Below are 26,934 nucleotides of genomic sequence, written 5' to 3' on the forward strand. Positions count from 1 at the left end.
TCAACCTGAAGTGAAAGCTTAAGGCTTCCTTAGGTCTTTTCTGGGCATGAATCTTTTCCTGACCATGCCTCATGGCATTCTGACTTCTCCTGAATATTCAGTTGTGTTTAATCCTTCAGTATCTTAAATAGAAAAAATAAAGTGCTGCTCCTTGAAATTCTCTGGAAGCTGCTTTACCTGATAAGGGTGTAACAGTGTCAGTCAGCCTCTCTGTCTGTACCTCTGCAATCAAAAGCAGCATTCAGGACACAGAAACTGGGTAAGGTCTTTATCCTCTGCCCTGACTCCATCAAGCTACATCTTGGCTGCTTACCATGGGTCTGGGGAGATGAGGATGAATAGTAGCTGCTACCACATTAAAAGCTGACATTAACCAAAATTAACAGTGATTCACTAGCCAAGCTTCCTCCTGGAACCTGCAAGCTTTCAAATAGACTTCGGAATTTAAAAATAGTTGCTTCAGACAGTTTTTGCCCATTCAATTGCTGTCTAGGTCGAGAGATAGATTCCTGGCACTTTCTCCTCTGCCATCTTCTCTGACTCCTCCCTCACTCCCCCTCCTCATTCATTGTAAGATAAATTCTAATAATACAGTTGAATGCAGTCTACTGTTTATTGAGGCCATCCTGTGCAGGGTTCTCTGCTGAAGACTGAGGAGGGAGACAGGCACCCAGCTCACCATTTCACATGACTGATTGATGGTAAGCTGCTTAGTATAGACCCAAAGAAAATGAGGAAAGTCTCTAGGGAGGAAATAAATGTATGGTATAGACAGCCTCAGGAATGGTGGGGAGTTAAGGGTGGGGCATGGGGATAATGGTGCAGTAAGCTCGAAAGGGGGCTGGAAGGAGACTTACTGTGGGAGAAGGTTGGACAAGGAGGGATAGATGCGAAAGGAGGCATCCTGAAGGACACATGGCATCATGTGGTCTTCTGCTTCCTAGGACTACATTCTCCTGGATCCAGAACCTCTGTTAAGTCATGACTCTTTTCCTCTCCACCTACCCACTGATAGGTGTAGGTGTAGGTGTAGGTAGGGGGTAAATAAGTGGGTCAGTCAGATGTAAATCTGGAGAAATCAGTTGATAGAAATGGATAAAACTGAAGGTGAAATGAAGTTCAGTGACAACTCAGGAAGTTAATTACATGACATGCACAAATAACAGTCCATACTCCAACAGGACCTGTAAAGGAATTGTATCTTTTTATATTCTTTTAGAAACCAAATACAGGACTTGTAATAGGAATTGTATCATTTTTTTTTATTATTCTTTTGGAAACCAACCAAATTTATATTTTTAACTCCATTCCAGTCCATGTTGGGGTCCTAAACCACTCAGTCTTTGCACCACTTTCCCCGAGTCTGCATCTATAATCTGTGAGAAGGCATCTGGTCTCACGCATTCGTTCCCTAGGACAGCTATAACACAGTTATACAAAGTTCTACATACTAAGAGGCTTAAACAACAGAGCTTATTTTTCTCATGGTTCTGGAGCCTTGAAGTCCAAGATCTAGATGTCATCAGGGCTGGTCCCCTCAAAGACCCTAATGGAACCCTTTTCCACACCTTCCTCCTAGCTTCTGGTAGTTTGCTGGCATGTTCCGTCGTTCCTTGGAGTATAGAAGCATTACCCTTGTTCTCTGCTTTCATCTCGTGGCATTCTCCCTGTGTGTATCTGTCTCTGGATTTCCCTTTCTATAAGGACACCAGTCATATTGGGTTAGGGGCTCATTGTACCCCACTACAACTTCATCTTAACTAACTACATCAGCAATGGCCTATTTCCCAATAAGGTTACTTCCTGAGGTACTGGGGGTGAGGACTTCAACATGAATTTGGGCAAGAGGGACACAATGTAACTAGTAGCATCTTGCCATAAGTCATTTGCTACATTATTCATCTCTTCCTGGTCTCCAGTCCTGAAAACTTCCCTGTTGCTATGGAGATGTCTCCCCTGCTGGCCTCTGTGGCTCTTTGGGTCCAATCCCTCTCTTCTTCCACAAAGTGCTTTATGGCACAGAAGTACATCCATTCTGTCCATGCTTGGATCCAGAGTTGTTGGGGAGGTGGTCTGACATTCAATCTGCCTAAACATACTATGCAATCATTTTTTGGAGGTCTGGCTGCCTGCCTGGTGTTCTAGGCAGGAAACAGAACACAAGGACCTTCTGTTCTCAGATCCCATAAACCTTTTAGAGGTTTGGCCTTTGCCTAACTTCAGCCTAACTTGGAGACCAGAACTCAGAGCCTCCCAACAGAGCTACCAGGTTATGAAATCACCAGCCTCCTTTCACTCCCAGGAAAGGGGTCTGCCTTCTAGCACATATGAGGACAGAGAGGTATGAAGGGAACCTTTCCTTCTACCTGAGAAGTTTTCTGTAAGACATCTGTGTGGACCATGAGCTGGCAAACTATGGTCCATGTAGCAAATCTAGCTTATCATCTGGTTTTGTAAATAAAGTTTTATTGTTACACAGGCACACCAACTTATTTGCTTATCATCTCTGGCTGTTTTTGTGTTTCAGTGGCAGAGTTGAGTAGTTCCAACAGAGACTGTAAGACCCACAAAACCAAAAATATTCACTCCCTGGCTCTTGATTTGTAAAAAGCTCACTGACCTCTTCTGTAAACTTTTATGACACAAAAGCCTGAAGACTTCTACCACCTTCTGCTTTTATATTTCTCTCCTAAAACTATGATCACAGGGGTGGCCCTGCCTTTGAACATGAGAAATGGCAAAGGGAAAAATATATCCCAAAAGAATCAATTAATGTGTCCAAAATGTCATGCTGCCCATAGGTATGTGCAGTTTGTGAAAACTCATGGAACAGAACAGTTGTGATTTGAGCCCTTTTCATTCTTATGCTGAATTTCAATCAAAAGCATAGGGTGAAAAAAAAAAAATCTTACTCTATCCTAATGATCTTTGCATCATGAAGATAAATGGAACCACTGAGGTTGTGTTTTAGTCAGGTTTTTCCCTGCTGGGACTAAAAGATCTGACCAGAACAACTGGAGAGGAGGAAAAATTTATTTGAGGGCTCTTGGTTTCAGAGGTTTTAGTCCATAGAAGGCCTGCTCCAATATTCAGGGCTTGAGGTAAGTCTATGTATCATGGCAGGAGAGTGTGGTAGAGGGAAACAGCTCACATGTTGGTGATCAGGAAGCAGAAGGAGAGACTCCACTGACCAGATGCAAATATGTATACTCAAAGCCACGCCCCAATTCCCACTTCCTCCAGCCACACCCTAACCCTTCAGTTACCACTCAGTTAATCCCTATTAGGGGATTAAATCAATGATTGGGTTAAGACTTTTACAACCCAATCATTTCTCTTCTGAACCTTCTTGTATTGTCTCACACATGAGCTTTTGGGGAACACTTCACATCCAAACCATTACAGATTGCTTTGGACAGAGTCCTCCAAGGACAGCACCCCAGGGCCTTATCGGGGAGCTAGGCAGAACCATGCTTTGGCCAGCCAGATCGGTGTCCTGCTGCTCTATCTTGATGCCTCTCACACACATGAACTTGGCCAGTGAACCCAGCCAATTCTCCAGCATTGCTTAGAATCTCTTTTAGGTACAGAACACCTGGGACTCAAGATCATGGCATTGACCATGTGTGATTTCACTTGCTCTGATTAAGGAGGCACAGCCAGGATCTAAATGATCTCCACTAAAAGCCCATGAGCTTGTGAATTAATCATTCTGATTATTTTCATTATAAAGTAAAAGAGAGCTTTTATTTACTCATCCTAAACTTGGTGACCTCCAGAGTATCCCTAGGAATTATTTAAAGAGAAGTAAAAAAAAAAAAAAAAAAAAAAAAAAAAAAAAAAAAAAAAAAACACCAAATTTCCCTTGGAATTGTCTGTATTACATACATAATGCCAAGTTTAAGTTCAGCATCTTTGTCGAACTGATACTTGCTATATTCTGTTTCCGCATGACCTTGATTTATAGTCCTTGGATGCATGTTTCTACTGGCTCACTTAAACTTGCATTCAGTGTGTGACTGGGGTTGCCCAGAATGATCTGGAAGAGCAGAAGCGGTTGCTTTAGGAATCTTTTCCCACCTCTGTCTTCTTTTGGCAAGGGGGACAGCTGTGGAGTGTCTCTGCTGTTTCCACAGAACTGGTTGGTTAACACAGACCTTCTTCCTTCTAGCCCCGGACCTGGAGGCACACACTGCCCAGGTGCCAGTGTGGAGCATGCTGTCTGCGAGAGTCTACCCTGTCCCAAGGGTCTTCCCAGCTTCCGAGACCAGCAGTGCCAAGCACATGACCGACTGAGCAGCAAGAAGAAGGGCCTGTTGGCAGCAGTGGTGGTTGATGGTAAAGGCACATGGATGGCAATTCACAGTGGCTTCCTTCTCTCCTCCCCCAAGCACAATAAAAACGACCTAAGGAGACTCTTAGGGCACACCCCTGGCCCCAGACTCACCCAGCAGATTGCTCTGGTGCTGTGCCCAAGCCAGCCATGGCTTCACTTCTGGAGCAGGGGTGTTGATCTTGAGTGACCCAGCCCTCTAAGAGCACCCAAGGCAGCTCTCAAGGCAGCAGGCCATATTCATCCTGTACCCTCATTTGCAGTAAGTTGGGGGTTCAGAAAGCCTGCCTCTTGGCATCATGTGCTGAGGGTCAAGGACAAAGTTTGAGAATAAGGCTTTATAGGAATGGGAGTGTGTTCACACATGTGCTATTTTGTTTTCCAATGTTGATGCTTTCCTGCATTGCTCTTCTTGGTTTATTTTGGATTGGCTCTTACTCTTGGGGGGTGTTGGGGGAAATTTTGAGAACAGTGTAGAATCTGGGAAAGATGATAATAAGCACAGGTCACATTTTCTTTCCAAGAATTTTCTTCCAAATCAAGAGACTACACCACTGGGCTGCTGCCAGAATTTCCAATGGCTGATAAGATTCAAGGTGGTGGGCCATGTCTGTAGGATTTGTGATGTCTGTTTATTGTAAGGAGACCTCAGGGCCTAGTTTGGGGTGTTTCCCCCCACCATCTAAAACTCTTCCTCTTCAGGAAACGAGACTTTGTGTTGTAATGCCGACAATATGGTCCCATTTACTAGGCATACCACATGCCAGGCACACGTTAGCTCTACATACATCATCTCATTGAATATGGAAGATAAGCTGTGCAGAAGATGAGAGGTGACAGGTTACGTGACATGTCTAAGCTCCTGCAGCTGAAAAGAGGCAGGGGAGGGAGCCAACTACAGTTCCAAAGGAGTAAAGTTGATTCCGAAAATAAACCAGTCATCATCTGGCTCCCAGTGCTTGAAGAAGACAGGAACCGTGACTTCATGGGTGCAGAGCGAGGGAGCCTTCAGAAGAACTAAAGCAACTGGGCCCACTTTCCAGACAACTTCTGAAGTGTTTTACGGAAGAATGATGTTTTGGCACCAGGTCTTGGGTTTTTTCCCTGTAATGGGAAGAACCTTTGAAATCTCCATTTTGCTATTTGCGATTACAAGTTCGTATATACACAGCTGTTTGAAGGTAGCAGGCATCACCAGCAACAACAGCTTCAGCTTCATGGCTTTTAGCCCAAAAGCCTGACCCATCAACTTTGACCTGAACTGTGAAAGGGCACCTGATGTTCTAAGTGGTAGCAGGTAATATCAACCAGATCATCTGGGAACTCTTTCAGAAGTATTGGAGAGCTCGTCTGACATTTTCCTTATTTAAAAAGAACACCACCTTTGAGGACTGGGTAATTGTAGCTGCACTGTCAGTTATGCAACAGAATTCAAGAGAAACTCAGCCTTCCCATGCTTGACTTTTCCTACAGAGGAGGGCAAAAGAAAATCCACCTTCCAGAAAGAACACGCACAGTTGGAGGTGCAAGCTTGCAAAGAGAACCTCACCTCTCTCTGCCTGGATGTTATTCTGCTGCAAGAGGAGACCAGGGGCTTCCTGCCATCTCAAGCACATTCAGATTCCTAATCTGGGAAGATAGTCACAGAGAGAGCCTGCCATTTTTCCAACTCAGTGGCCTCTTCTGATGAAAACCAGCCTATTTCTGAACCTGCAACTCTGCCCACAAGGCCTGATAGAGACACTTTTTGTCATCCCCCTCTTTCCTGGAGCCAGAAGAGATCAAGTCTAAGACACCCTTTTTCATCTCCACTCAGCTCTTTGCACGAAGTTATTTTTCCTTTGGTTGCTTGCTTTAGTTTTAAGTTCTCCTGCCTCATTTATTCAATTCAGAAATCCCACTTCAATGTCTGTTTTTCCAGAGATTTCTCCAAGTCCAGCTTAAACTTCTGCTTTACTTCTAACCACTTTTGGATGCTGAGCTCTTTGGTTCTCTTATCATCACAGTGTCTGAGACTTCTGTCTGCCCAGATCCCCCATCCAGGAAGCTTCACTGAGGCTCTGTGGATCCCTCACTGGGTTTAGAGTACATCTTTTCACTCACTTGCTTTTTGTTTCTTTCTGTCCAAGTAATAACTAACTATATCTATAGTGCCACTGCCTTTGATCTGACAAGTGCCACCCAGTTTGATAAGGACAACTAACAGGCCATAAGTGTTTTGCCCTTGAAGGAGAGACCCCAAGTTCAGGGCTTTGCTCTGGTGACTCCACACATCCTCCTCTGGGGTGGAATAGTCATGACTTCTTGCATATTTGGCTTCATTTCTCTCTCAAATATAAACAGAAGCCAGCTTTTTTAAAGGAGTATTTCACAAGGGTGAACACAAAATAATAAATGGCCAATTCAGAAGGCAGATTATAAGTGTTCTTCTCAAAATTCACTTTATAAAAGGCACAATTCTAGCTCAGCCGTGATAGGAACGATTCCTGTGGTTGGGCTCTGGGCTCTTCTGAAGCCCATTATGACTACCCTATTCATAACATTGCTATCGCTGCGGAATTCTTTGGCGAGTGACGCATGGTTCAAGAAAGGAGAAGCAATATTTTTTCTTTTCTCTCTCCCTCTCTTTTTTTAAAGAATTCTTGCAGAGGTAGACTTTCCAAGGGGGGACTCAGGACCACAAATCCATACCACCTCCAAAAGAAGACAAAGACTCTCCTTAGAAAGGATTTCTATGTGGAAAAGCCTTCAGACAGAAACCCATTGAAGTGGCCAGTCGCCAAACCCACCCTATTCCTGCCTTCCCCATGGAATCTCATGGACATGGAAACCTTTAAAGGTTCAGTCCTCTCTGCCCAGGCCAGCAGCAGGCTACATGCCCATCTAAGTGTCAGAAGGCTCAGGGAAGGCCGAGTCTGAATATGGTGGTATAGTCCCAGCTTCTCCCTGGCCCTGCAGAAACCCCTCCAGGTCTGAGCCTCTGGGGGCTGAAGGAAAGCTGTGGCAAACATGCAGAGTATCTCAAAGGACCCAAGGGCCAGGACGAGAGTCTGGGACCAGGGCCTCTGAAGATATCAGGACCTTCCTCCATGGCCTCATCAGTCCTGACTACCTGCCCCCACTACAGACTGTCTCTTCCATAACGTGTCTGCTGTGTGCAGGCTGATGGAGCAGCCCACAGCACCTCTTATGCAAATCAACATCCCTTATCCAAATCTTTTGGGGCCTAGTATGGTTCCAAATTCAGAGAATTTTAGGGTTATAAGGTAATAACAGCACATCAACCAAATATTAATATCCCTGGTGAGATCCCCAGAGGCACCCTGTGGTAAGGCTATAGAAATCTCGACCAGGGAACCTAAGGAAAGCCTCATTGAGGGAGATACTAACTTATGTTAGTCAAGGATGGTTTTGCTTCCAAATGTGTTTGCCATAAATATAAGGATACACCAGAAGTTTTTGAGTTTTTTGTATTTCTGAATTACAGATAAAGAAGTATAAGCCTTCCTTGGGATCCATCAACTACGAGGAGAAATTATCTCTTTAAATCTAAATCACAGTACTGAAATCTTAGGAGAGAGGCTCTGATCCGTCTGGCCAGTCAGGTAGTTGGTCCAATCAACTGAGGCAAAAGGGAGGCTTCTGAGAAGCCAGTCTGCCCACAGACAGACCAGTCTCAGTTAAGATTTCTTCTCAGCACACACCAGCCATGCAGGAAGCTGAAGGGATGCTCCAAGCTTCTTTCTTTGAAGTGTGTGAATGTATAACTTTTGAGATTTGACCTTTTTCTATATAACTAGGAATATAAGAGTATTAACATTGCTCAAAACTGAGACTCACCGTCCCGTGTTAATTATTAGGGTCTTTAATCTCTGAGATTAATTTCTTAACTATGAAAGCCTGAAAAGGAATACATAGAGAGTTCTCCTCCTCAAGTTTCATAAAGGTGATCTCCCTTCAGGAGACAAGGCTGGAGGTGGGGATCACTCTGAATTCTGAGTGGCATCCTCAGAAAAGGAGATAAACAAATAGAGGGAGTCTCATCCAAGCCAAGGAAGGAAGCACACCTCTGTACTCTGTTCTGGAGCACAGGTATCCTAGACTGTCAGGGACATGGAGGCCAGTGTCTATAGGTGGGAGAGTCAAGTGCAGGTAGAGTGCAACTTCTTGCCTGAGTTCATGGCCAGTATCCATCATCTGAGCTTACTTCTCCTGCTTTAGAGTCTCCACTTGTCTGATTGTCAAACCAAAATTCAGACAAGCAACCTTATCCCTTCCCCTACTGGTCTTCCCAACTTTCCTCAAAATATCCTCTACTTTCTACCCATATCTCTTTTCCATTTCTGCTCAAATGAGAGTATATACTCAGAAGCTAAAAATATCTGTGAACCTAGTAACTTACTTCCAACAATGTTATTTTGCCCCTGATGTTTTTTGGTTCCAAGAGTTCTGCATTCAGCATGGGCAGTGATGGTGGAAGGAGAGCCAGGCTGGAGTTAAAAGGTCAGGTGTGGCCCTGATGGCTGAGGCCAGGCATGCACGTTCTGTGTGCTCCACATGTTCTGTGTGCTTGTCTGCATTGTGGACAGCATGCACCTGAAATGTGTAGATGCAGCTCAGCATGCTGTCTGGCATATAATTGATCATAAATGTTATTTATGATTTTATCATAATCACTACCATTGCTGTGGAATGAATCACCTCAAAGCCCATTACTCCCAGTATTGAGTCAGGACTACAGCCTAAAGGTAATTAACATCCAGTTTCAAACCCCTTTGATTAAGGGGCATTTCTTTACAGTGAAACTTTAGGGTGAGCTCAATATGCATAGTGGACGCACCAAACCTTTCAGACTCAAGAGCTGTGTTGTTTCATCTCCCCCACTGACTCCTGGAGATGCTCATGGGGAACCTCAAATGGCCCCCAGAAAACACCTCAGTAATCTTGTCAGACAAGCTTCCCAGAATTTGATCTCAACTTATGTCTCTACCTTCTGTAGTTCCACTGGCCACTTCCTTGGGCCGATCCCTCTGAGTGGAGATACAGTCACCCACAGCCTGCCAGCACAGGAAATGAGTCATTCCTTCTAGGTTACATCCAGCCCTCCAAAGCTCACTCATCTCATGGGACTTGCCACATTTTACCTTATCCAGGATTTGTTCCATACTTGTCCATGGGGCCAAAGGATGCTTTACTCAGTCTCCTCAGCAGAGTCTACAGAGTGCCCCCACAATGAGCTGAAACAACTGAATCAAGCACTTCCTTCAAATCCCTGGAGCTTCTTTCTAGTTCTTTAAGATGATCTCCCTCTGAATGAGTGACTGTCATCCAATTAGGAAAGACCCAGAGACCTGGAAAGATAGCACCTCTAGGACAGGGACCCTCCAACTGAGATGCCAAGGTCCTCCAAGTCCACATCAGCTACAGAAGCCCTTCTCTACCCATGCCTTTGCTCAACTGAAACCACCAGAAAGACCCATTGGGGAAGGTTGGTAGTGGAGGCAAAGGCCCAGCAAGGCAGCATAAAGGTCTTTCACTTTCTAAAGGTTTTCTTTGTAAAATAATACTATAAACAGCATTAGGGTTGGGTCACTGTGAGAGAAAAGGTGTGCTTCTCTTGCTCAGATACAGAAAACAAAATCAAATAATTTGTTCAAAAATATTTACCAAGACCTTCTGAGAGCCTAGGTTTTGGGTCCAGTCTGGGGACAGACGATGAAAGGCTGGTCCCTCTTCCCCCAAGGACTCCCATCCCACCAGTGCTTCATTGGAAGGCATAAGTTGAGAATCCCTTATGCAAAATGCTTGGGACCAGAAGTGTTTCAAATCTCAGATTTTTTTTCTTTGATTTAGGGATATTTACACACACACAGTGAGATATCTTGAAGATGGGAACCAAATCTAAATATGGGATTAGTGTTTACTATTCACATAGCCTGAAGGTAATTTTACACAGTATTTTTAGGGTGCCTGTGTTTTGACTCTTGCCACCCCATGAGGTCAGGTGTGGAATTTTCTATTTTTTTATGTATGAGATTTGTTCAAATAACTATAGCACAACAGACTAACAATCAGGGGCTTTAATGGAGATGTGTGGAAGGTGCACATAGAGGTGTCTGTCCTCCACATCAGAGAAGGAGGGAGAAGCAAGAGCTCTGGGCTAGAAGTTTCTGGGATCATAGCAGATTTCTAGGAAGCCAAGTATGGATTGTAGGCAGAAGAAATAACCTAGGCAAACTCGAGAGCTGGAAAACTCATGGGAGCTGGAAACTCACATGGTTCCAGGAGCAGCAGGAATGGGAGTTTCCATTCTGCCTGGTGACACAACCAGTGGCCTCTGTTGCTTTTCTGTACCTTGCTCCTGCTCAGTGTCTTCCAGGTCCTTTATGCCTTACAGTACAGCTCTGCAGCTGTTACGCAGAAGCTGGGGCAACATTGAAGCTTTTAGCAAGAACCACTATCATGGAGGCCCTGTGGAGCCCACTGCACCTGCCCAGGGGCATTCTCATTCCCCTTCCCCTCCTTCCCTGACCCCTCTAGCAGTGGCTCCTGGGCTCACCCTTGACACACAGTCAGCTTGCATAGAAGTTCGCTCACAGTGGTACCTTTGTTCAGCCTGGTGAGTTTATTTGCAAAGAATAAAGAGAATCAGGAGAAAACCCACACTGTCAGTTACCTAAGTCTAAGGGTGGTTTTCCGCGTGCTGCGTCAGGTATTCAAAGAAACTGGTACATATTTCTGAAGATGTGCACTAAGCTACAGTGACTTTTGTTTACCTTGCCAATCTCTTCCTTGGACTTGTCCATTGCCCATGTGTGCCTGTGCCCACAAGACCCACATGAGCCTTCCCGTGTCAACCTCTCCCAATCTTTCCCTCCTCAGATAAGCCGTGTGAGCTCTACTGCTCACCCCTTGGGAAGGAGTCCCCGCTGCTGGTGGCTGACAGGGTCCTGGATGGCACTCCCTGTGGACCCTATGAAACTGACCTCTGCGTGCACGGCAGGTGCCAGGTGATATGCTTTTCATTGTGTCCTTTGTGGGTCCTTGGAGGGAGGATCCCTCTCTCTAAGTGGGGCTCATGGTGGAAGCAAGCCCTTGGGAGGTTGGGGGAGTGGATTTCTCAATGAGACACCTGATAGTGCTCTTTCCAGCAACTAGCAGTACCTGCCCCGCTGCCCTGCCTTGGGCAGTGACTGAGCATAGGGTCCAGAAGGAATCAGGTGCCTGAAAGAATAGCAGCAGCATAACCATCTCAAAGTTTTTAAAATTGCTTTAGACATCATGACCATAAAAAAGAACAGGTAGGTGTTAAAATGAGAATGGAGGATGAATGGAGAAGCTGTGTTCTGTTTAGCTGCAAAAGATTTAATGAAACTAAGCAATCACCTTTGCAGGTGATATCCAGGAAGATGGATATGCCTGGCTTTGGGGAGCATGCCACTCATTCGTATATAGTCCCCAAAACTGTCTTGATTTGGGGTGTCCATGACTTGTTAGAACATTGATCAATTAAAAGAGCAAAAACAAAATTTGAAGAGGGTGGTGGGAAAGAGGAGAAGGAAGGAAGGAAACACTACCTCCACCTACATTAAATATGCCAGAGCTGACAGCCACCAGCTGTGCACTCCCTAGTCTCAGTGCTTATAGCCTGGTGAGCAGAAGTCACTCTGCTCCCTGTTCATTCATCAGAATAAGCATCTCCTGATGTGTTGCAGCAGCTGGGATTGGAGGTGGGGTTGAGAGGCTTAGAGTGTCCAGTGCTCTGAGGACTAAGGCTCAGGTGCCATCTTCTGACCACTCAAATCAATCTGATCATATGAAGAAGCCCTCGTGTCTGTCCACTGCAGCTGCTAAACAAAGTTCCGTAGACTGACTGGCTTATCAGTGAAAGAAGTTTATTACAGCTCTGGAGATAGGGAAGTCCAAGATCAAGGCTTTGGCAGACTTAGTGTCTGAAGAGGGCTTGTGTCTATAGATGATGACTCTTGTTCTGTCCTTGGAGGAGTAAGAAAGCTCTCTGGATCCTCTTTTATAAGGGTACTAATCCCCTTATGAGGGCTCCACTTTCATTACCTAATCACCTCCTGAAGACCCCCACCTCCTGATACCATCGCCTTGGGAGTGAGAATTTCAACCCAGGCATTTGGAGGACACAAACATTCAGAGCATAGCACACAGGGAACCCCTCCTTCCTCAGCTGCAGATGCTTGGTCTTATCATGGCTATAACCACATTCCCTCAAATGTGTCTCAGCAGGTGAGCCTACCATGAACCGTTGGAGATGGCGGCTCAGAATCACCATGCCTTAGGTATAGGACGGAAGACCAGGGCTTCCAATTTTCACATTTCTTTTAGCCTCCATACACTAATCCCTTTGTGAATCTAATCAAGAAGTTCACCTGCTGAGGGCCATCGAGGAATTAAATTAGGAAATTCTATTTATCAATATTATTAGGAAAAGAGAAACCAATTCCCAGAAGCCACATGGCTCTTCTTACTTCAGTTTCCACACCTTCCAACGCTACCACCAATCATTAATGCTTAGTTTCAAAGAAATCTTAATGGCATTTGGAAAAAACAGGAATCCCTGGAGTCGTGGAGGGAGACACAGTTGTCCTCCCTTAATTGTGGTTGTACACAAGCCAGTGAATGAGCCTTGGGTCCACTGGCCCATGTAGGCAGGTGGCAGATCTGCATTATTCTCTTTGCTTCCCCATTGCCTAACAGAGTTTGTAGACCTCAGTGTTCTGTGAGTGGTGACAAACAAAAGGAAGGAATAAATGGAAAGACAACAGCTTGGATGTTCCTACAGCAAACCATTTCAATGTGAGTGGATTTTTTCCTGCAGAGTCCAAGCCAGTCCTTAAGTGAAGTGTTTCAGGGGAAAACTAACCAATATCCAGGCCCCTTTGGTACCGCCTGGCTTTGTTACCAGATATAGATAAGTGTGAGCAATAAACACTTGGCTCTGAGAGTCTTGGCAAGGCAACCTACCAGGAAAGGAGACAGCAATGAGTTCCTGAATGGGGTGCTCAGGGCTGCTTCCTTGCCGCAAAGAAGTTCCAGGACCTGCCCCTTGAACGACAGGAACAGCGCTCGTATGGTTACTACTGAAAAGAGGTATTGCTGACAGTTATCCGTAAGCCTGCTAGCAAGCCAAGTGCAGGGTTTGTTTTCTTCCTAAACTGCATACTTCCCTGGGCCACCCTGTGTGCTGGTGTGTTACAGACTGATGATCTAATTCATTTGCTAACAACCTCCCAAATCAGAGCTTTTATACATTTAGAGTTGCACCGGCTCAGCAGCCCTGGACCCCTTGCCAGCATCTTCTACAGCATTCTTGCCAATAGGAAGACATTTCTCAGAAACCTGAAATTCTCTAGCCAATTATGCAAGACATAATTTCAGCTCCTAGTGGTCTATGCCAATGGGCCTCTTCCATGACCTTTGTTTTAATCCCAACCTTTTTATCTGGGGAATTATCCCTGTAGTTTGACAGTGGAACTGTCAGTTCTCTAGTCAGTGGAACAAGGGCAAAATGTCACTCATGCCATTCGAGTAGCCTTAAGTCTGTGGATGTCTGGCACATGAAACCCAAGCCCATTCTGCTGTTGTGTTGTCTGTCTTAGGCAATTTGGGTTGCTATAACAGAATACCACAACCTAAATGACTTTCAGAAAGCAGACATTTACATCTTAATGTTCTGGAGGCTGGAAGTCCATGATCTAAGTATTAGCGTGGTTGGTTCTGGTTAAGGCCCCTCTTCCAGGTTGTAGACTGCTCACTTGTTGTGTCCTCATGTGGTGATCTATTCTTATAAAGGCACTAATCACATTCACCAGGGCTATACCCTCATGAACTAATCACCCCCAAAGGCCCCACCTCTAAATATTATCACATTGGAACTTGACATATATGTTGGGGGCAGGGGCACAGTCAGTCAGTCCATTGCCAATGTGATAGAAGTGACATTAGGGCACATGTCTTCCCATTCCCAGATGCTACTCCATCCCCATGGAACCCCCTTCTAATCATACTCCAGTGCCTCAGCCACTGTCAACATCATTGCATTTGTTGTCACCTGCACTGGGCCTACACTAATCAAGCAGAGTCAGTGGGGACAGAAATGTAGATGACAGCATCTTTCACAGTGCTCCATGGCATCTTATGCTTGTCCATCGCATCACCATGCCAGTGAGGAGGCTACACCTGTACCCTTTCTTCTGGATGGATGTGCCCTGTTGACCAGCTGCCTCCAAGCAGCCCACTTATCCTTTCAGAAAGGCCACCTCCCCATAAGTGGCAGCAGTACCTGCCTGCAACCACTTCATGAGATTAAAACTCTGAGAAACAGTGCTTTCTGAAAGAAGTTTTAGACCATCTGCCATTTTTCTAACACTATTCTTTCTTTAGACAGGTGAAGATTAATCTTAGCTTGCTTGTAAGTCAAATCTCACAGATTTGGTGTAGTGAATGAATTTTTATCCGAAATTTTTGAGCATACTTAAATAAGATTGTAAATTAAATACAAATACAGTATTTATGCCTCATTGCAGTAATTGCCAAAATGGAATTATCTGCATTCCTGTGGTATTTAAGAATGAGTAAGGCAAGGAAAATTGGTTAAGGAAAATAATAGTAATCATAATTTAAGAAAAAAATCTAAGAAATCTAGTGAGCAAAGGAACTGTATTTATTCACAGATGAACTATTTAGTTGCCAGGGAGAAAAGGTAGAAACTCCACATTTTCTGTAGAACAGCAGTTACAAAAATATTGCCACAGTTTGCTTACTCTTTTTTCCCTGTGTTCCCCGAAACTATGAATTTTGCTATTTTAGGGTAGCAGAGGAATCCTGGGAAATTTTAGGGAATGTAGTAACTAGTTGGTAGGATGCAAGGCTCCAAAATGGCATTGTGAATAGATTCCACTAAGCTCCAAATAGCAGGCTGATTCAAACCATAATATGAAACATGGAAATGCCATTTTATTCCATTTTTATTAGGACTGAGTTAAGTTTCACTTCAGTGAGTCACAAATTACTTAACATGCTGAAATTAAACTTAACAGCACTCATAAAAGTGGGAGGGAATTGGGGGAAGAAACAAACATATTTTTCAGCATGCCCTATAAATCAGGAATCCTATCATTAATGATTCTAGTATTGGCCTCCAGAAGCAAAAAAAAAAAAACCCAAGACAATAAGTCTCTAATATATAACTTGCTTCTGGAACTACTGACATAAAATGGGTAAGTCAAACTCACACATGGTGTTACCATTGAAGGGAATAGATCCAAATATGCCCAAGAACCGAATATGCTTGATTTTCTTGAATGCTTTGTTAGCTTGTGCACACTGTAGTAAATCTACTCTGATTAGGGGCATATTTCCTTGGGACCATAATTTGTACATCATACCAATAAACACCAAACCAAAATAGCTGTGAGCTTCTTCAATGGAGGAAGTATGTCTGATCAATATATGTTCCCCTATGAGCTGGCTCCCAAGAAAAGCTTTGACTGCATATTGAAAAAAGAGAAATTGTTGGGTAGATGAGTGAATGAATCACCTACTCTTAGGACTTTAGTGATTCTAGAATCTGGAGTGCATGTCAATGAACCATTTTCATTCTCAAGAATTTATTGGCCTCCCATTTTGTTTACTAAGGTCTACCCAGTAAGTAGAGTTACTGGTGGAATATGGGTCTATCTGGTGGAATATAAGAGAATTGTAAGAGACTCTGGCCACAGAGTACCCTATGTGAAGAAGGGGTACAAGGCATGCATACTTAGGCTTATAATTCAATAATGTCCTCCTCCTTGTTGCTTTTGCTACTTTGTGACCCTGTGGCTGGTATCTAAACTGAATGGCCTGTGGTTGCCAAACCTTTATGGATGACCATTTCCATCCAGAATGCCACTCAACCACAACGATAAAGTAATATATAGCAAGCACAAACTGTAGCAATGAAGAAAAACAAAAGAAATTCTTCACCCCTTTCCAGAGGTCAACATGGATGGAAGTATCATCGATGAAGTAGAGCAACAGAAGCCAGAATTGATGCAATGGAGAATTGCAACCACAGCAGAGGTTAAGAGCTTTAGACTTGGGAATGGTGGTTAGAAGTGAGAGTTGGTTAAAAATAGTAAGATGAGACATGGGCTGCATACCATATGGCTGCCCATGCTCGGCCCTGCAGGCAGATCATGGCAGCTGCTTGGTAAAATATTAAGGGACTCCCTTCTAAAGTATGGGTTAAACTGTTAAAAAAAAAAAAAAAAAAAAAAAACTCAGAGCAGGAGATGTGGCCTCTATTGTTCAAATAAGCCACTCTCCTTTCTTAGCTTAGGAGTAGACTCCAGCTTCCCTCCCACCAGTCCTAAAAGGAAACCTACCATGCAACACTGCCCACCCTCAATTATAGGTCTCCCTCCACCCGTCCTTCTGTTCCTCATTCTCCAAAATGAGTGTGCAACTAGAGATTATCAGCTATTTGAAGAAAACCAGCAGCATGGACAAGAAAGACCAAGAAAAATAAACAGAAAAACTGACCCTGACAGAAAATTGAGATGATTATAGAATCAAACAAGCATGTGGGCAAAATAATTTTGAGACATGGAAGAACTCTGAAATTTTATTTTCCATGCATTCATTCTGGAGAAATTACATGTAGTTTAGCAAAACAAGAATGAAGTCAAGAAAGAGGAAGATGAGTACTACAGGCCCTGGTGGAAATCACCCAGGAGCCCAGTGAATCCTGACATGACAGCTGTGCAGCTGGCCTGAAATCTGCATTCAGTTAAAATTCAAACAAGAAGTCACGGGCCTCCCTCCAACCAAAGAGATAGCATGAGGCAGGATTTGGAAGATAGCTACTAAGTTGAAGAAAGCAAGTACTGTTTCTTCCAACCAGGAAAGAAAGGGGAAAAAAAAAAAAAAAAGGAAAACATCCAAAGACCATAAAATTCTATACAAGAAGGACTGCCTGGATGAGCCGAAGGAAAGGCATTCTCACCATTCAGCCCGGTGTGCGCCACTGTTGCCGCAGCATGCCGTGGTGGCAGTCTAGCCACAAGACTCAGATGCACCCCGGATCTGTGCAAAAGCCTTGAGAGATGCACCAAACAGAATTCAAAGCAAATGCCAAGAAGACTTGGCACAAAAATTATGGAGGTAAAAGAGGAATAATCCATACAGACTGAAGCTTGAAATGCTGCATTTTCAAGGTGAAGATATGTGGGCAGATGTTACAGCTGATTGAAAATGATCTCACATCATGAAAAAGATACCTATTCTTATTCATACATTGACACTGCTAATAAAATGAAGTATGGTTCACTTTAAAAAAAAAAAAAAAAAAGCTGTACAAGGATGTTCTAGTTCCAATTCAAGAGAAGTAAACTGCCTCTGGTTGGGGGAGGAAATGATGTCAGACTGGGGATCTAGAAGACAGAGGCAAAGACCTTTTTGGAAAAAAAGAATTCTAACTCCCATTTTTTTTGTCTGTGGCTCAGCTTGAACGATGAAAGTTCAACATTTCTATGAATTTACTGAACATGTAAATTCATGTTGCTAGCCATACATGTGGTTTGGTAGGTGAGGGTAAGAATGCAAAGAATTATAAGACACTATCCTCCATGCACTGACAACCTGACACATAGGTGAGACCTTAACAACAGGGCAAAGATGTGAATTAGAGCCAAGGAGAGATTTGAGTTTTAATATATCAGAAAGCTCATAGGGTAGTCTTTTATTTTTTCATGCATGATAACTTCATTGAACACATTGTGCATGCTAGGCACTGCAGTGTGCACTGGGTGTTCTGTAGGACAGTATGGTAGCTGGAGAGATCTAGCTGACACATCAAGACACAGAAGGTAACTCGCAATCATCTGCAACACTTTGCTGTAACAGACCTCCCTGCAGTGACTGGATATCTCTCCCCCTATCCAACATACAGATAGACCATGTGAACTCACAAATGTGATTATTCCAAGGACCAGTATGTGTGCAGGAGAGAATAAAATCATGTCATAGAGAGTCTCAGTTGGGGGTGTGGCAGGTCTCTTGGAGGAGATGGCATTTGAGGAAAGCCAGCTTGGGGGAACCTGAGGGGCAGAGAGCTGCAAGCAGATGGGAGCAAGAGTGAGACTCCCATGATGGAGGGGTAAAGAGGCAGAATGGCAGATCCTGAGAAAGTTGTTGGGACCAAGAGGAATCGGGACCCTGGCAGGGTCTGGATTTTTTTCAGAGCATAACAGGGATTGAAGCAGAGGAGTGAAACAATCTTGGAAATGGGGAATTGACTGGTGGGGCCAGAGTAGAACCAGGGAAATCAGTAAACACCTTACTAGAGGTGATGGGAACTTGCAGGAGTGGGGCTGTTAGGAGCTTGGATTCAGTATACTTTTAGAGGAAGAGGAAGGTGAGATGAGATAGTGAGCACTGGGGTGAGATCATGGAGAGTCTTGAATTGCTGAGCGTGAGCATATCCGATAGACAGGGGTGCTCAATGGCCATGGCTCTTCTCACGTGGTGATTAGTCTGTCAGTGCAGCAGAAAAACAGTCTGATAGTTCATGTGCTGAATAAAGAGGGTCTAAACCAGGAAGTGGGCCTGAGCATGGAGAAGAAATAGACACTAGAGCTTTTTAAGGGACAAAACCCCAGACTCAGCAACTATGACTTGTCAAGAAAACCAAAAGTGGCTTGGAGGTTTCAGGCTCAGAGATCATGTCTATCCATTTCAAGGTGATGGTGGGAGTATTCAACTAGAATTAAGAACTAAGAAACTTCAAAAGTTGGCCCATAGAGTCCAGTATCTGGGCTAGAAATTCCAGGAAGTTGCTCAGCAGACAGTTTTGAATGTGAGTCTGGGTCGGGGAGGGAGAATTGGGTTTAAGAGTTGTCTACACAGGAGAGTGATTGTTAAGTCCAAGAAAGGGAAATTAACAAGAAAGCCAAAGAGGAGCAGGAGGGCTGGAGCATATTCAGGGAGCTGTCCATACTCAGGCAATCCAAGAAGTGAGAGGAGAGAGGAGGAAGAGTCCAAGGAATTGGAAGAAAATCAGACAAGAGCCACCTCTGATGTCCCTCCCTCCTTGGTCTCTGGGCATATGTGGGCACAAGCTTTGACACATTTGCTAGTTTCTCTGTTGCTGTAGCCCCTGTCTTACACATCTTTATTCCCCAGGTTAGGTACATAATAGAAGTGTAGTGACTTTTTTGGATGAATTTATATACAATCAACCTTCCATGTTGGCAGATTTAGCCAACCTTAGATGGAAAATATTCAGAAAAATAATTGCATCTGTAATGAACATGTACAGACTTTTTTGTCATTATCCCCTTAAAAGTTCAGTATAACAACTTTTTATGTAGCATTTACATTGTTTTAGGTATTAGATGTATCCTAGATATGATTTAAAGCATAGGGGAGGATGTGTGTAGGTTCTGTACAAATATTTTGACTTTATATATGGAACTTGAGCTTCCCCAGATTTGGATATGTTTGGAGGGAACTTGGAGCCAATCCTTTGTAGACATGGAGGACAACTCTATATAACTGTGGGAAGTATGGTGTTACATAGTTGGTCACTAGATATTATGGTAGAAAGTTGTTTGTCACCCGTGATCTTCAGTAGGGTTAAAGCCTGGGCATGGATCCAGAATTCACATCCCTGATGAATGATACTTCTCAATGAGAAGTATGGAAAAATGGACCCATCCTTTGTCCCTCTCCAGCACACAGGGCTAAGCACTAGAATTTTTCTAACTACATTTTGCATATTTCACTGCAACTGTCATGATCAAAAAGAACCTGTGCCTTCGCCACCAGCTCTATTCCATCCTCTGTCCATTAATTATGTCATGGGACCCTGTTGTCCCCTGAGACCCTTTGGTGTCACACATACTCCGACTTAGCAGAGCAGGGCCCTGACTGACCAGGAGTTTGAAATCTCAGAAGTGAGTAATGGAAATTCCTTTCTTGCAAAGGTAGAACAGTAATTAAGGATCCCCAGGATAACATGGGAAGGTTTTAGAGAGTTTATCATTTAGAGTGTCCTTGGGTTTGATCACCTTTTTCTCTTGGAACACCAAAGCTCATAAATGCAATTGTTAAAGTCCCCCAACACTCAAAACATGGCTTACATTGTGTTTTATGGTAGCTTCAATTTAAAAAAAAAATCTCAGTGCCTGCCCAAAATATTATACATCCCTTTCACAGACTATAGTAAATGGAGAAAGTGCCCCAGGGACAGAGTAGTTTGATTGTTGCCCTTTAGGCCTCAGATTTGCTAATGTTCAGACATGGACATCCCCATATACCCTTTCTTTAGGTGCAAAGGTGCTCAGGGAATTCCAAGCAGCATGGGCAGAACACAGATATATAGCAGCCCTGGAGTAAGCTGCAGAATTAACTTAAAGGGCAACTTGGTATGCATCTTGATTGGAACCTGATCCACTGATTCACTGGTGCTGGGAGAAGCTGTCAGGACCATGTGGGACATTTACTTTGAACATCTTGAAACTGTTTAATCAAGAAACCCTGTATGAGGTGCAGGACAAGAAGTCTGGTGTGAAGCCAGAGACTCACTATGACAGCAGGGATGTGGTTAGAAGTAACAGGAAGCCGGTATAGGAAAGATCTAGAGGTGTGAGCACCTGAGAGAGATGGGGAAGCTAAGAAGGAACAGGTCTGGGTGACACAAAGAGACCAGAGTGAGGGGCCAACTCTTGTGGTGTTGGCCCCATGGCTGTACCACAAGCAGACTGGAGACTTGACAGTGGAGCTCTGAAGTAGCACACAAAGCTGCACACACATGATCCCTGGGGTATTTGCTGAGCTTTCTGCTCTGAGCAAAATTTTTTATATCTTAGCTGATCTGTGTTCTTAACCTCTGTAGTTTTATATTGAGCAACTTCTCAGCAACCAGCTAGCAGGGCAAATGAAGAATCCGAGCAGCCCCTGCAATATGCTCCAGTCCAGGTGTCCTGTCACAGCCAGCTTCCTCCAGGTCACTGCCCCTGGGCATTGCAGTTGATAGCCAGCTCTCATCTGTGTCTTGATGTGTCACCTAACTCTCCCCAGCTGCCCTGAAATCTACTCTTTTGCATTTGCTCCCTACCTGGCCTCAGGCACTGAAGCCTCCTACTTTGTCCTTTATCTTTTTTGAACCATTAATAATTTTGATCCATTCTTTTCAAATGTTTCCCCTTTTCAGTCTTTTAATGGCCACTTTGGATTAAACTTGTTCAGCTATCAGCTTATCTTAAAGTCTACTGAAACACATCCAGTTATCCTATCATTTTTAGACATATAATAGTTTCACAATTCTTTCCTAAAGAAATTAAAGTACCCAAGAACTATTAAATATGAAGACCATTTATCTAACCCTTTGAATAGCAAACCCTAGTGGAATTGTAGGGTGGTCCAAGACCAGCATTGTCAGGGGTACCTGAGAACTTGTTCCAAATGCAAAGTCTCAGGCCTGCCCAGAAACTCTAGGGATGGGATCTAGCAGACTGAATTGTAACTGCCCTTCAGATGATTTTGACACACACTTAATTTGGAGAAATGCTGCCATGAAAAAGCAGAGGATTCTGGTTTCACTGGAAGCTGTGGGGATGGGCATTGGCCTCCAGAGCTGTGCAGCCAGCTCTGCTCCAAGCCCTGTCCTGCAGATGGGAGCATGGTTTGTCCCCCATTCAGTCATCTATGGAGAGAGCTAAATCTACTCCACCTGGGTTATCTCAAGTTCTGGTTTCGTTTGTGGTCTAAAGCACCTGTACCTAAGCTAGGTACAGAATTTTCTGAAAGTATTCACTTTAACAGAAGAAAAAGATAAAGGGGAGTGTTTAAGCAGTCTAACTAGTGAATAAACACCCAATGTTAATCTAAATAAATGCAGGTCATTTTGCATAATGCAAAATTCTCATGTGTGCTTGTGCATTTAAAGAGAAAATAAGAGTTGAAAACCACTTTCTATTTGTGATGAAACTTGGGCTGTGCCAAGAGTAGACTATGGTCACCCTGACTCTGTTCTCAGAAATAACTTGAGAAGGGTTGGGAGATGGGGCCTTTTGAGAACTAGATCTCCCTAACTGCTATTAATAAAGGTGGACTCATACCCAGCTCTACCTGAGTGAGCTCTGGACCTCCCTAACTCTGCAGAAACATCTGCATGGTTTCTGCAGTATGTTGAGACTGTTGGCTACTCCAGTCAAGACATAGGTGACACTGCAGCCCCAAAGGAACAGTTACTTTGTGAAATTGTGGTCACACCAGTTAATATGTGGGCTCCAGCCTTGGGCACCATAGTCATGGGCCTGGTGCTTCAGGTCTTAATGCAAATCCATGGGCATTTTTGTCTTCCCATGCCCCTCTCCTCCATAACACATACTAAAAAAATGTATTTGAAAACTATAACTAGCACTGTGGGTAGAAAGATAAATATAATTCAGGCTGGATTCTATTTTTTTTTCTTCTGAATTTAAAAGGAGTTAAAATATTTTCTGGGGTCTCTGAAAGTATTGGGGACCCCGGGCACTATGCCAACTGGGCCTCATTTAGAAGTCAACCTCACAGAGAAACTTCTTTAAAACTCCTCTGAATCCTAGCCGCAAAATAACCGGGCCCTCTGATTCTCTAGAAAATCGGCTGTGATGGCATCATTGGGTCTGCAGCCAAAGAGGACCGGTGTGGTGTCTGCAGTGGGGATGGCAAGACCTGTCGTGTGGTGAAGGGCGACTTCAGCCACTCCCGGGGGACAGGTAAGTGCCAGGCTGAGGGCTGCTGTGGATATAGGACAACCAACACATGCTGTATATTTGTCTTATTTGCCTTAAACTAATGGTTTCACAATGACCCACATCTCATATTTAAGGTTGAGATGATAACTGATAGAGGAATGGGCATTTCCATTTGGCATGAATCCTGCCTTTTTAAGTTCCTAGAAGTGAATCATTGGCTTGTGCAAAGGTGCAGCATCTAGCATTCAGTGATACAGCCCCAAGATCCATGGATCAGTGGTGGCTACCTTGCTCACTGTCCACTTTTATCAGCCCATCTTCAGGTGTGCACACAGAGAAGGTGGCAAAGACACTTTGTCACATAATTTTTACCTGTTGATTGAAGAACTTTTCTCTGTTCCAGAATTTTCTGTCAGTAAAAGTAGGATACTATTTAAACACATGTCTAAAATTTGCATGAGCCATATGATGCCAGAGAGTCTCAGATGTCTCTGCCCACTGTGACCCAAGAGGAACCAAATCTCTTGGTTTCCAAACCTAGACATTCCCCCAGCAGCATCCTTTGAGAGACACAACAGCACTCAGTTGATGAGACTTCTTAGTCTTTTTATTTGCACCACATACCTTTGCAGCCACAGGCTACTGCTTCCAGAATCAGGAGGTGGTTTTACTGATGTCTTGCCCTAGAAGACACTTGCTTATGATGTCCAGGGAGCATCTGAGGATCACACTTAATAAAGAGAGCACAGGGCAGGCAAACCACCTAAAAGATGACTTCTTAAAGCCTTAGCGAGCGTCCACTCACTAACATCACCAAGAAAACTCTGGGTGGAACCGAGTTAAAACACTTGGTGTTTTAATTTCTACAAATTGCTTCGCATAGAAGCCTTTTGGTTCAGTTCTACCCAACAAGAGAACAGAAACATAGTTTTAACTCCCTGTCCCACAGAACAGCCCATGGGACAAAGCATAGAGGAAATGTCTTGTGTATGTATCCCTTATGTGGATAGAAAACCAGATCTACAGATATGCTCTTTCTAGATACCCATGGAAAGGACAACCCATTGTACAAACATTTTGCAGGATCTTGTGAAAGCAGGATCCAGAGGTAAAAGCAAATGCTAACAAATTTAAAAATGAAATTTCAGACCCAAGAGACTGGTTTCAGGATTTTAAGGACAGGTATCTAGTCATCAAAAGCTTTTGTGAGAACCTATATCTGTCACATGGTTCCTAGAGGGCAAGGAAAACGGAGAGGCTGTAACAAGTTGGTTTGCCAGGAAGGTGCCCTTTGAAGCTGTGCCATTCAGTGCAAGAGGCACTGGGTCACTTGGGTTCATTAAAATTTAAATTATAATAAAATTAAGCTAACTTAAAACTTCTCCAGCCCCACTGGCCACATTTCAAGTGCTTCATTATGCATGTTCTAGTGATGCCCATGTGGATAGAGAACATTCCCATAATTGCAGAAGGTTCACTTGAACGGCTCAGCTCTAGAACTTTGAAGATTTCTGCTATTTATTTGGGCATACTTGATGCCATTTTCTCTCTGCATATTCCAGTTCCCAGCTTCCTATATGACTTTGACCTTGCCTATTGCAACTGTGCCAACAGTCAGAAACCAAACCTCTGCAGTTGGTGAGGGATTGCTAGTTTAGTTTTTTTTTTTTTTTTTTTTTTTTTTTTTTTTTTTTTAAACAGAATAGAAGCACTAGAATCCTTTATTTAAATATTGTGCTGAGCTCTAAAAAACAAAACTGACTAAATTTGTACCATTCCATGGTAGGCAGATCCCGCACAGCCATGCCCACCCCTCCATCCCCCTAGGCAATCCTATAGAACACTAAAGAAGATTCCACAGCACACCTTTGAAACCCTCCACTGTGTGCAACATAGAAACTCACTTATCAGACAACCCATATTAGGAGTGTCTCAGTCTGTTTTTCATTACTGTGACCACGAGACCTGACAAGAGCAAGTTAGAAGGGGAAATGTTTATTTGGACTCATGGTTCTGGAGTTTCAGTCCATGGCTAGCCAACTTCATGGCTTTGCCCAACATGAGGTAGAACAACATGGTGTAAGGGCACAGTGGAGGGAAGCTACTCAGTTCATGATAGCCATGAAGCAGAGAGGCCTCTGCTCACCTGGGCCTAAATATAAACCACAAAGGCATGCTTCCTCCAGCCATACCCTACCTGCCTACAGTTACCACCCTGTTAATCCATATCAGTAGATTAATCCCACTGTTTAGATTACAGCTCTCATGACCTAACCATTCATCTCAACATTTCTTGTATTGTCTCACACACAGGCTTTTGAGGGACACCTCATATCAAAACCTTAACAAGGGGCAGAAGTGTTTTTTATATTCTGAAATTCTTACCTGTTTTCTGTCCTTTGGTTTTGACTTGGTCAGAACATTCATCCATCCACAAAAATGCCCTCTTCCCTTGCTTTCCTCTGGGCCCCATCTCTACGTAGAATGTGCAGCCTCCCACCTGACGAGGCCAGACCTCTGTGACCATGACGGCAGGTCTCCCATGGAAGGACAGATCGTGTGGGTAGCTGTCTCCACTTTGGTAGCTGATTGTGCTGCTTTCTAGCTGCTGAAGCAAAAAGTCTTAGCAGCCCTTCTGAAAAAGATAGGCACAGACTAGCTCACCCTCCCATACATGTTCTGGTATTCTGAGTGGTTACCAAATGTCATGCATTCATTTAAAGCACAAAAAGCTGGTTTTTCTAGATCTTCACCAGTGGAATCTGGGAGCATAAGCTCATATAAGTATTGATTCTGTTAATTGAAAGATCTGTGTGCAATACCCATTTGCACATCAATGAATCTTTATCTAACGTAGTTTTAACTAAACACAAACCCGGTATCAGGGTCCAAAGCTCCAAATACACATATACAGAGATACTGGCAAAGGGTCACCCACAAGGCTATTCCCCCAACAAACATCTTAAGCACCAGGTCCACAGAAATGAAAGTTAACTATCACCATGTCAGTCACAATCAATGTGAGGAACTCCAGGCAAAGAGCTTCAGTCCATGTGAGCATGAGGTAGAGACAGCCAGGGTGTTGTGGGGCCCCAAATTCTGGCAAGGCACCTTGCTCAGGCCTGCAGACAGATGAAGATGACCTCAAGACCTAAAGGACAGGTAGAGAAAGTGGGAAAAGGATGTTTCAGGCTACAGGAAAAATGCATGTTCTTAGGAAACTCAGAGATCTGATAAAGTCCCCAGGTCATTTAACATCTTAGTGACTCCAGCTGAGTGGATGCGTTAATCGTGTCAGTTCAGATAGGAAGGTAACTTTCATCTCTGCGCAGCTCCAAGGAATGAGGAGAGGAGGAACATCTTATCATCCTTCAGGGTGAATATCAAAGAGAAATACCATACCAGAGAGATAAAACAGAATCAAAGGCAGGATTTTTGCCCAATTATATGAAGTCCTGACCCCTGCCTGAACTCTTCTCTGTCCTCATGGAATCAAGAGGCCCTAGTTCCAATAGTTCTCAAGATGAGAATCCAGGGAAGACCCACCCAGGGAGAGTGTCACAGCCCCAGCTGAGCAGAAAGCTCTGGGTTTCCTCTGGGTTTCATCCAGGCTTTTGGTGCAGTGCCTGAGAAACAGCATTGGGGTTTCAGGGTGGTTGCTGCCCCCCATCTCATTTCTCCCAACCCTGAACACAGGAGGTCCTTAGCTAATCATCTGCAGAAAGAATGACTCAAACTGGCTTTCCAATAAATGGGAAAACCTTTGGTGGGGCAGAAACAGCTGGACTATTTGAACTTAGTAAGTCAAAGGAGTAGGATGTTTTCCCTTTGCTCCTTGTCATTGACATA

At 43.9% G+C, this 26,934-nt stretch overlaps 1 protein-coding gene across 2 annotated transcripts in view; it reads left to right on the forward strand.

Annotated features, from left to right (window-relative positions):
• The window catches only part of ADAMTS17 (ADAM metallopeptidase with thrombospondin type 1 motif 17), a 340,804-nt gene that overhangs the window by 220,825 nt on the left and 93,045 nt on the right, over nucleotides 1-26,934 (forward strand). For both annotated transcript variants that reach the window (XM_079127336.1, XM_079127337.1), the window contains exons 13-15: nucleotides 4,172-4,338; nucleotides 11,216-11,343; nucleotides 22,986-23,106. In XM_079127336.1, the coding sequence (XP_078983462.1) occupies nucleotides 4,172-4,338; nucleotides 11,216-11,343; nucleotides 22,986-23,106 (416 nt within the window). The remainder of the gene's footprint in view (nucleotides 1-4,171; nucleotides 4,339-11,215; nucleotides 11,344-22,985; nucleotides 23,107-26,934) is intronic.

Source organism: Sciurus vulgaris (assembly GCF_902686455.1).
Source record: "Sciurus vulgaris genome assembly, chromosome: 2".
NCBI classification, from domain to species: Eukaryota; Metazoa; Chordata; class Mammalia; order Rodentia; family Sciuridae; genus Sciurus; species Sciurus vulgaris.